We start from the raw sequence: 10949 nt of genomic DNA on the forward strand, positions 1-10949 counted from the left end.
CGTAGATGGAAAAAATATCTTTTCTTTAACATTCGACTAAGTGAAGCCCTGACCAAACCGTAACCTAATCATGAAGTCACAATTCACGATCCAGATGTCAGGGAGAGAGTCATCCCATGAAAATGTAAAATCCAGATTTAGAACCTGTTATTTTTCCAGAATTCACCAGCAGGTCTTTTACTTCACCAGAGAATATTTATCTCTTGACAACGTAAACACCAGATAAGATAATGAAATGCTGTGAATTAATATAAAGTAGACTAAGATAAAAATTTTAAGTACAATTACCTCATAATTATTATTATTATTATTATTATTATTATTCTATTCAGTATTTGAATAAGTGTACTTGGTAACACCCCAGCCCTGTTTTCAAGCCTTGAGAGAAACCCAGAACAGGTCTAATACTGAAGCCTAGTGGTCGAAGCGTAGATCACGCCCCGATTCTCTCAGTCTGCTTCCCTGCAAGGTGCATCGTACGTCTTGTGGTGTAGTGATTCTTTTCGTATACGTGTTTCTGAAAGGTAACCAGTGCAGTTAGTGAAGACGGAACTAAAAATATAAAGCAACACAGGACAGAATTCAGGTCAAGATAACTGAATGTATTTTTAATTAAACTGCTCAAGGTTACAAATGGTGCTCGTCTTTAAAACCTACACACAATATCATTAATACACTGATTTCTATAAATTACATAGAGATACAAAATAATTTAAAAGGAGAAAACTAGAAGTGACTCTGTAGAGATTAAACGGCAGCTTCGGCCAAACAGCTCTAGTTATAAATGTTCCGTAGTCAAGTGTCCCCAGGGTTTGACGTCTGGGCCGTGTGACTTTCCCAGCAGCACCTGAATGCATCATCACGACAAAAATGTAACGTTGGATCAGCAGTAATCTCATCAGAGCAGCTTTGGTCAGCAGGTGACAGGACAGTCCGGCCGGTGAGGACCCTGCTGAAGTTCCCCTTGAGCGGGACGGAGACGGCCGACCTCTGACGTTCCTGGCTTCCGGAGACGCGAAGACAGCGTCCCTGCGCGGGCTGCTCAGAGGAAGGAGGTGAAGAGCCTCTTCTCTGCTCCGGTGCAGGGGGGAGGGGAGGGGGACTTGACCTTTGACCCGCTGCGCTGCCGCTTCCTCCTGGCCCTGCGGTTCTTAAACCACACCTGGAAACAAGGGAGACAGAGAGGAGGAGAGTTTTAGTTTCGAATCAATACTCGTGCACTGTGAAGCAGAGCAGTACAGTGAAGCAGAGCAGTACAGTGAAGCAGAGCAGTAATGTGAAGCAGAGCAGTACAGTGAAGCAGAGCAGTACAGTGAAGCAGAGCAGTACAGTGAAGCAGAGCAGTAATGTGAAGCAGAGCAGTACAGTGAAGCAGAGCAGTACAGTGAAGCAGAGCAGTAATGTGAAGCAGAGCAGTAATGTGAAGCAGAGCAGTACAGTGAAGCGTGATTCGTTGAGGGTCAACAATCCTCACACGTGGTAAAGTGGGCTTTGAGTCTAGTGTGAGGACTTTCTCTCCCACTGCCAATCAGCCCATCCTGCCGGTGGGGAGGTTTTGGATGAAGCGGACCAGGTTCAGTTAATTCTTATTCAGAGGAAGTTGGAAAGCATAGTGGTTGAGAAATGAGGAAAACTGAATCAACTGGTCTGTAGGAGTCCACTCCAACACAGAAAGGCTTTTGGGTCGCAGGTCAAATCATCTTAATTAAATCACATTAAAACGTTTTTGCTGTTTCAGTCTCCCGCCCAATAAACAGACTTGAGTTGCCACATTCGAGAGCGGCAAAGGGAAGCATCGTGTCGGACTCACCCGGACCGTCTCCTCGCTCAGCCCGGTGCTCCTCGCCACGTCGGCCCGCGACTCCGCCGGCGGGTAGTCGGTGAGCTCGAACAGCGCCTCCAGCTGCTTGGCCTGACTGTCCGTGAACACCGTCCTCATCCGGGCCTTCTGGCGCGGATGCGACTGCGCGGACGCCGCGGCCTGCTGGTAGCCATGGTAACCCGGCAACGCCTGAGAATCTGCTGTGGAAAAAAAACAAAAAAACAAAACATTTATACATTTACACACATGTGGTGATAGAAGAAGATTTAACGGTCGAGTCAAGTGAGAAACAGAAGGACTACGGGCAAAGAACGACACCGGCCCCGTTACATCATCACCGTGGACCGGACTTTACGCGTCTCATCGACTTGTAACAATAAATCAAAGAAATCCAAGCGCGTTTTGTCTGATTTCATCCTACATCTAAGCAGGTTAAAAGCGGACACTGAGACTGATGAATCTGGCCTCGTTAAAAGGCTCAACATCTAAACTGAGACAAAAAAGACAAAGGAAAACAAAGTTGGACAAACATTCCGAGTTCAGCCCAGAAAGAGTCTACAGACCTGCAGAGTCCAGGTGCACGTAGACTCCGGAGTTTGGGTAAACGCCGCCGAAGTCTGCGCGATGGAAACCGGCCCCGTACGGGTAAAACGCCTCCCCGAAGCCCATCCCCTGGTACTGCAGGCAGCCTGGCGCCGGGACCGGCACTGGGACCGGCGCAGGGGGTCTGAGTTGCCCGGAGTCCAGACCGAATCCGCCGGGGATCCCCTGGAGACACCCGTCCGGTGGGAGCTCCGTCGCCGGCGGCTTGTGTCCGAGCTGCGGGGAGAGGATGCGCTCGATGCTGAAGTCGGACACCCTGCTTCCGTCCATGATTCAGTTCCAGGGACCAGAAAGTTTCCAGATAGCTGCTCCAGTGGCCTCTGAGCTCCGGGAGTCCTCCAGGGTCCAGTTTTAAACAGAACCAGAAGTCTGAAGTCGCCATCAAACACCGGACAGCTCTTTAATATGTTAATGAGACTCGTGAATGCAGTCCATCAGAGCGTTTGATGGTGGAGGTTCACTCAGGATCCGGACTTTGATTGGACCCGTGAACCCTCCGGGTCTTTGAACTTCAGGATGATGTGATGATGTGACTGGATGTGTAAAGTGTTTCTGTCCATTCAATCTCCCGTTAAACTGTTTCACTTTTCTTCAAACAGCTTAATTGTCCTTCTGATGTTCTAGTTCTCGATGCAGAGACTCTGGACCAGGTCCAAGTCCAGGTCTTAATTCATGTAGCACACTTTCCCTTTAGACCTTTGGCTTCTGTTTTTATCTTTCTTTTTTTTAGTTCGTTTTTTAATTTTTCACTTTTTTGGTGAAGGTACCATTCACTCCTTTTTGAATTCCGTAGGACCATTTAGTTATTTTTCCTTACTTGTTTTTTTTTTAGAGACAAAGCAGGTCAAATAAAACATTAAGTAAAAAATACAAGGAAACTTTATTCCAAGTTGTGAACATCTGTATCGGAAACAAGTTCAAATGAACCTGGTTGATTTTCTTCTGCTGTGACACGAGACTTGGCCAAAGGACAGAGATCCGTTGTCGTTATAACGTTAAACGAACGTTTGAGCAACTAAAGCATCCAACCACACCGCAGAACATCTGCAGAGGAACATCTGCTGGACCCGCGCGGACCCCGTCTCCTATTGATCTGCAGCCGTGAAACACGGTGACATAAGCAGAGTGCGAGGGACACGTTTCCCGCCAGGTGGAGGAGTGTTTGACCTGTTTCTGGTGGTGGGGGGCTGCAGTGTGTGTCGGTGGCCTGCAGGTGTCGCCACACTCCAGGCTGTGTTCACTGCACAGACACCTGTCGGCGTGTGACTCCACCTGGAACTTCAGGGGCCACGTTATCCGCGACGCCCCCCCCCCCCAGCGGCAAAAACCACTGAACCGCGAAAATGAAGCGAGTGCGACGCGGTGACCACGGCGGGGACCCACGTTCCCACACACGGGGAAACCGCAGGGGCGACGATCCGGCGCAACTCGTCCACAGACCGGCGGGCCCGCGCCGGAGGAGCCAGCGCGTCTGCGCATCGCGTCACAGCCCAGCGAGACAAAGAGTGCGAGGACATGAGCGCAGGGAACCGGACCCGGAGACTCGGGGGAGGGTTTTAACGTCCGCGCAGCTGAAGGGGAACGAAACTGTATAAAATAGTAAAAACAACCGGCCTTTCCGTCCACGGGGGAGGACGGTGTTGGATTGAATCGCCACAGCGGTGGCGCGAGGGACAGGAGGGACCGGAGGGACAGGAGGGACTTACCTGCGGCAGGACCAAGTTCGGCACGAGGACAAAACGCTCTCTCACGTGCTCTCATTGTCTTCTAATCCCGAACCTTGAATTCTACAGTTTGAAACGAATCACACAAACGGGCCTGGACTTCTCTCATTTATTCACTCACATCAGTTTTACAAACAAGGGATGAATCGAATCTTTTCACCCGTTAAAACTCGGAACTGTCTGAGGACGGAAGGAGACTTCAGAAGGCGGCGAACCCACCGTAAAGCATGAAATGTAGACAGCATGTGTTTTCCAGCCCCTGGTTTCCGGAGAGCGTGAGGTCTGCCCTCTGAAGGGAAGATCAATAGCTGATTAGCAGCAGATCAATCGGCGACCCGTCTTTAAAACCCTCTCTGATCTGATCGATCGTCGACAGACTTGAAAGGAGCGATAGGAATAAGAAAAGAAGAAAGAAACGGCGGCGACTTCTCAAACGTCCCCGGGCCGAAGATTAAGGAGCAGCAGGAGCTGAACGTTTTCACGTTTCGGTATCGCGCACGTCAGGTGGCTTTTATCCAGCAATGCACAAACGCGGTCGCAGGTCGTAGGGAGAGTCGGGCCGTTAAGCATCACATCGCAGGCCGAATGTCAGGAGACCGGGGACTCCAACCTTTCAAAAGTTGGCCTGTGTTTCTAACAAATGATGCATTCGGGTAACTTAGAGATTAGAAGTCAGGTTTTATATCTGGTTAAAAACTCGTTTACGGGTTCGTAACGTCTTAAGAGTTTCCGGAAGTGTGAAAGAGTCTGGTCCTGTAGTAATTATGTGGAGAAATAAGAATTTCCATGGATCTTTATTCATTATTCAGTTACTACTGGAAACTTTATTCTTTCTATATATTGAATTTTCTTCTTGCCTGTAGTGAAACTTTTGTTTTTTTGTTTTTTATTTTATTTCACATTTTTGCACGTCCAGCTGAGTGAGGCTGTGTTACGCCCACAACAGCTGGACGTGCTCCACTTGAACACTGTCTCCGTTTTCCCCGTAATTTGAACCTAAAGACACTGAAGTGAAATTTACCCGTGAATGTAACTGAATTAAAATTTTGGAAGTTTCAACGTCGTTCGTTGTTAGGGGCTGGAGACGGTGGGAGCCATGAAAAGGAAAAAGCAGCGACTTATTTACCTCAAACACTTGAGTTAATGTGAGGTTTGAGCCGCAGCAAGGCCGGATTTCACCTGGTGAGAATTCACTCAGGTGCTGAGGCGAAAAAGTAGACAGGAAGGGGAAAAAAGCGTGGGCAGGTTTGCAAACGTAAACTGCAGGGGGGAGTAGTTATAAAGTTAGAAATGCAGCACAATTCAGAGTCGGTATCATTGTTCCTCACGGTAGCCAAGCAGCGTGCCTCCTTCAGATGTCCATATCACCTGGTTTTGACCTCTTTGGCCATTTTGGCCTCTTTGACATTTTTGGCCTGTTTTAGCCTCTTTGGCCTCTTTGCCCTTTTGGTCTCTTTGGCCTCTTTGGCCTCTTTTAGCCTCTTTGGCCTCTTTGGCCTCTTTGGCCTCTTTTAGCCTCTTTGGCCTCTTTGGACTCTTTGCCCTTTTTGGCCTCTTTGGCCTTTTTGGCCTCTTTGGCCTCTTTGCCCTTTTTGGCCTCTTTGCCTTTTCGGACTCTTTGGACTCTTTGGACTCTTTAGCCTCTTTAGCCTCTTTGGCCTCTTTGGCCTCTTTGGCCTGTTTTAGCCTCTTTGGCCTCTTTGGCCTGTTTTAGCCTCTTTGGCCTCTTTGGCCTCTTTGGCCTCTTTAGCCTCTTTGCCTTTTCGGTCTCTTTGGCCTCTTTGGCCTCTTTGGCCTCTTTGCCCTCTCGGCCTCTTTGGCCTCTTCGCCCTTTTTGGCCTCTTTCCCCTTTCGGTCTCTGGACTCTTTGGCCTCTTTGGACTGTTTTAGCCTCTTTGCCTTTTCGGTCTCTTTGGCCTCTTTGGCCTCTTTGGCCTGTTTTAGCCTCTTTGGCCTCTTTGGACTCTTTGCCCTTTTTGGCCTCTTTCCCCTTTCGGTCTCTGGACTCTTTGGCCTCTTTGGACTGTTTTAGCCTCTTTGCCCTTTTGGTCTCTTTGGCCTCTTTGGCCTCTTTAGCCTCTTTGCCCTCTCAGTCTCTGTGGCCTATTTGGCCTGTTGTAGCCTCTTTGGCCTGTTTTAGCCTCTTTGCCCTCTCGGCCTCTTTGGCCTCTCTGCCCTCTCGGCCTCTTTGGCCTTTTAGCCTCTTTGGCCTCTTTGGCCTGTTTTAGCCTCTTTGGCCTCTTTGGCCTTCCACACTTCTCTGCTGCCTGTATTATTCTGACGTTCAGTTATATAAACAAGAATACAGAGCTTTTCTTTCTCTCCTTATTTCTCACTGAGTGAGCGAGGAACGAAATCCAGGGTGACTGCACCTTTAACGGCATGGTCGGGGTTTTTTCGGCTCAGCTGATCCTGGTGAGGGATTTTTTTTTTTTTTTTTTTTTTTACACAGCACCCACCAGGCGAAGCAGTGTCTGCAAGACCAGGGGTAAAAAAAAAAAGTAGATGGTGAAAGTGACATTTGACTCCAGTGAGATAACAGACGAGTTCAGCTGCACTGCTGTCGTGCTCTCTGGCTGGACCGGTGCTTCCACGCTGCACGGCGACTGTGCGGCTCTGAGACGCTCAAAGATTCGGATTCGTCTCGTAGGTTTATATTTCTGCTCCAGCTGTGGAGTCGTCCAGGTGTGTGTGTGTGTGTGTGTGTGTGTGTTGGATTAAAACCCTTCTGATGATTCTGTCAGACTCTCAGTTCGCCCCTCGCTGCCTCGTCTCTCTCAGCATGAATCAGCAAAACGTCACGAAGGCCCAGCCTGCTCCCTGAGCCGGACTCCAGACATCCAGCACCCCGCCCCCTCTCTCTCTCGCTCTCTCTGTCTGGCTGGTTCACTATCTGTCTGACTCGCTCTCTGTTCTGTAGCTGATTACTAAGCACAGAGGGAGTTCACTCGCAGGGCTTTCCGGACACGTCTCAATCCTCCCTCGGCTGTGTCTTTTGGCGACTGTTCGTCTCTCCTTCCACGTCCGCTCGCGCGCTGTGTCGGCTGGGTTTTAACACCCCTGTCCAGTGCGTCTCTTGGCAGGGTTTCAATTCTGTGTCAGCCCTGTGCAGCATTTTAATGTCAAGACATTTCACTTGCTTTTGGCTGGGTGTCAATACTCTGTCCGCTGGCCTCCGGGCTCGATCCACATACTCTGCAGGTTTACTGGCTGCGTTTCAAAACTATAAAGTCCCTTTACTGGTTGGTGTCAGTGTTATATAGTATATCTTTGGGCTTCCACACTGTCCAGCGCGTCTTTTTTTTTCTTTAGGCCTCAGTGCTGGTGTTTTTCTTTCTTTTTTTTGGTTTTGTCTTCTTTTGTTTTATTTTGTTTTGGTGTAGTTTTAGTAGCCTACTGTTGGGTGACTGTGTCGGATGGTCCTCAGTGATGGTCAGTGGCGACCGGTGGACCGTACGGAGACACCCAAGCTCGCTTCAGGACGCCGTGTCAGAGCTTTTGTCAGGAGACGCCTTCCAGGTAACTGATGAAACATCACCGCTGCTTCAGGAAGCGCCTCACGGTCCTGGAAGTTTTTCAGCTCAGCCGCGCCCTCAAGTGATTCTCACCGTGACCCTGCCGGGATTAAAAAGAGAGAAGAAGAACCGAGAAGTACGGCAGAAAAGAGACGATCATAAGTACTGGAACATTTTAGCAGCGGCGAGCCGTCGCAGCCAGCGAGGCAAGCGGTGCCAGTCAAAGCCGAAGTTAGCTAACCAGTTAGAACAACACCGAAGTGGAAGCGACGCGTCTCCCTACGTCTCAGCGTTCAATGGCGTTCTGCCCCATAAAGGATCTGATGCGGCCTCTTTGCATTCGTCTTGTCATTGACTGCCCTCTGGTGGCCGCAGTAGGCCACTGCCTCTGCAGGCTAGGTTGGCTAACTAGCCGTTGCTGCTATCGCGTCTGTCCTTTTCATGGGCGCGGTCGCGTCCCGTCGACGGGGGCTGTGCGCTGTGGATAACCCTGGGACCTTCGACGGGTGAGTGGCTGAAGCCAGCTCCGGGCAAGTGCCTGGCTGTAGGAGTCACCGCACACCACTGCCAAGGAGTAACAGGTAGTAAAAGTAATATAATGAGCATGAAGAAAAAACACTGGAGCCCACAGTGGACACTTTGCCTAAACTACACTAATAAAATAACTTAATATTTCATGTAAAAAAAATGGAATATATGCATACATATTTTTTTTATTTTTTACACTCTTGGGCAACACATTTATGAATTATTTTACTGTACAATATTGCACAATACTATGTGCATGTACTGCAGCACTGGACAAGAGTATAATAGATTAAAATAAACAACCCATAGCCTTCTGGGACTTTTATTGCACACAAACCTGAATGAAACTATAAAATCAACAAGGTGTTGCACCGGAGCTTTTGCCCAGTTTTAAATTGCTACAATCATTTCTACAGAAGCCACCAGGTGTCACTGAGTTTTCTGTTTTCACTGGCCCAGAGCTTCGAATCTTGTTTCAGCACAGAACCAGAAAGAGGAGTAGCAGCCTTGCTAGTGATCCTCCGAGGCTGTGCACAGTGGTAAACACAGAGTGCAGCTGAGGGGAATGTCCTTAGTTCCGCAGGTGTTTGGTTTCATTCGTAGCAGACAAACGGAAAGTTTGAAATGATAATTTGACGAGTTAAAAGTAAAGGAATCACCGGAGTTAAATACGAGTCAACCTGAGGGGAACATGAATGTCTGAGCGGTGGACCTGCCCTCAAAAGGCCGCGTCAAATGGTCGGGCTTCGTCAGCCGCTGTCCGTCCGCCGCTGCCGGTCCGTCTCTGCACCGGATGAGCCAAGCGGTCCGACTTCAGTGATGCGACCAGGTGTAAAAAACACAAAGGAGGGACAGAAGGAGGAACAAGGGGGAGGGCGGGAGAGACGCAGGTTTGAGTCTTGTCCAGACTGACGTTTCTAGGCTGCAACCCAGCGATGAACCGAATCCTGTGAGGACGGGAGAGAGAAAGAGACGGAAACTGGAGGAGAGAGGAAATAATAGTATGAGTAACATTATGAGTAAAAATGATTATTTATTGATAAGGCTCGGCCAATAAAAAGAGAAGACACTCACCCTCTCTCTGTCTCTCTCCATCTGTCCACCGGTCGGATCAGCCGATCTGGATCTTAGAGGAGAAGGAGGGAAACTACTGGGAGTTTAGTTTTTGAATGAACCGTCCTCAGACCGAGACGGCGGCTGGCACCAGACCGACAACTCTCCCCGTGTCTCTGCTCGGTGTTCGACTCATCTCACAAAGCTGCAGGCACAACGCCGGGGGGGGGCGGGTTGGAAAATATTGACTCTGTGTAGAGCTGAATATGTTTCCAAATTAATCACATGCAGACTTAAAGCTCCGTATTCTTCCGTTGCCGTGGTTTGGCTTCGGGATCACGATAATGAGCTCTGTGATGCAGGTGGATGGAGTTGACCGCAGACACACAAACTTCTCTTCTCCCCGCCGAATCCTAAATAATAGTCATATGTTTATGCGTGTGTGTCTTGGTTCTCTCCAGGGAGAAAACAGTCAAATGTTTCCTCGTGTACATTCACCAAAAAAAAGAACAAAAAAACCAACATACTGCTGCTGGGAAAAGTGCAGCGAAGGAGATGAAGAACATGAAACTTTACTCCGTCCACACCAGCGCCGGCTCAAAGCCGTCTACCAAGACTTGGCGCTCGCAGACGTTTGGCTGGCGGCTGCAGCTGCAGAACATTACTGGGTGACGCTGATTTGTCCCGGGGCAAAAGGTTGAGCCGGGTTCCGTTTTTCTGCAGGACGACCCTGCATCCATCACTTATTTTAGCAGAAGGCCTTCAGCCCCTCCCCCCAGTGCCCAAACACGAGGCTCACTGAAATATGTGAAAGTGGCATTTTCAACAAAAACTTGAACAGTTTGCTTGAAATGTTTTACATTTTTAAGACTCAGCTCAACATCCCCGTTCTCTCTTCTCCTCCTCTTCTTTGTAGCAGGTGATGTCTCTCTCTCTTGTCTGTGTCTGTCTGTCTCTCTCTCTGTCTCTGTCTGTGTCTGTCTCTCCCTCTCTCTCTCTCTCTGTCTGTCTGTCTGTCTCTCTCTCTGTCTGTCTGTCTCTCTCTCTGTGTCTGTCTGTGTCTGTCTCTCTCTCTCTCTCTCTCTCTCTCTCTGTGTCTGTCTGTCTCTCTCTCTCTGTCTGTGTCTGTCTGTCTGTCTCTCTCTCTGTCTGTCTGTCTGTCTCTCTCTCTCTCTCTCTCTCTCTCTCTCTCTCTCTCTCTGACCCCGGTTCAGCTGCAGTGCTGTGCTCTGACCAGCGGGAGGCGATGCAGACAGCTGGGCGGACAGACGGCCAGTAAAACCACTAATGTCTCCCAATCCTCTCCCTCTCTGCTCCTCTTATCTTTTCATGGACTTATCCTTCACTCAGGCCGTCCCCTCTCTCTCTTTCCAGCCCAGCATCCGTCCTCAGTGTGACTCTTCCCTCTCTCTCTCTCTCTCTCTCTCTCTCTTCGCCGTCTCCTGTCTCGCCCTCTTCACACCTGTTTCAACCAATAATATCATAATAGAATTTTAAAACAATGGGAAGACGCTCAACCCTCGGCTCTTTGTCTGACACACACACACACTCACTCACACACTAGACAGTCATTAGACAACTGTCAGACCTTCACTGCTCTGCATAGCCCACGGGACACACACCGCACATTCGTTCGCAGGCGCACGCACACACACACACACCGACACACACACACGACTCACGGCCCCCCGCCCCGCCATGCTG

General features: G+C 49.4%; 1 protein-coding gene across 1 annotated transcript; it reads right to left on the reverse strand.

The window, feature by feature from the left end:
• Positions 1 to 1042: 1042 nt before the first annotated feature.
• On the reverse strand, positions 1043 to 2695 carry dharma. Its single transcript, XM_040131342.1, has 3 exons — positions 2386 to 2695; positions 1811 to 2022; positions 1043 to 1162 (listed from the first exon to the last, which is right to left on the reverse strand). The coding sequence occupies exons 1-3, from the start codon at positions 2693 to 2695 to the stop codon at positions 1043 to 1045; spliced, it is 642 nt and encodes a 213-aa protein (XP_039987276.1).
• Positions 2696 to 10949: the final 8254 nt, after the last annotated feature.

This window comes from Xiphias gladius, chromosome 7, assembly GCF_016859285.1.
Source record: "Xiphias gladius isolate SHS-SW01 ecotype Sanya breed wild chromosome 7, ASM1685928v1, whole genome shotgun sequence".
NCBI classification, from domain to species: domain Eukaryota; kingdom Metazoa; phylum Chordata; class Actinopteri; order Istiophoriformes; family Xiphiidae; genus Xiphias; species Xiphias gladius.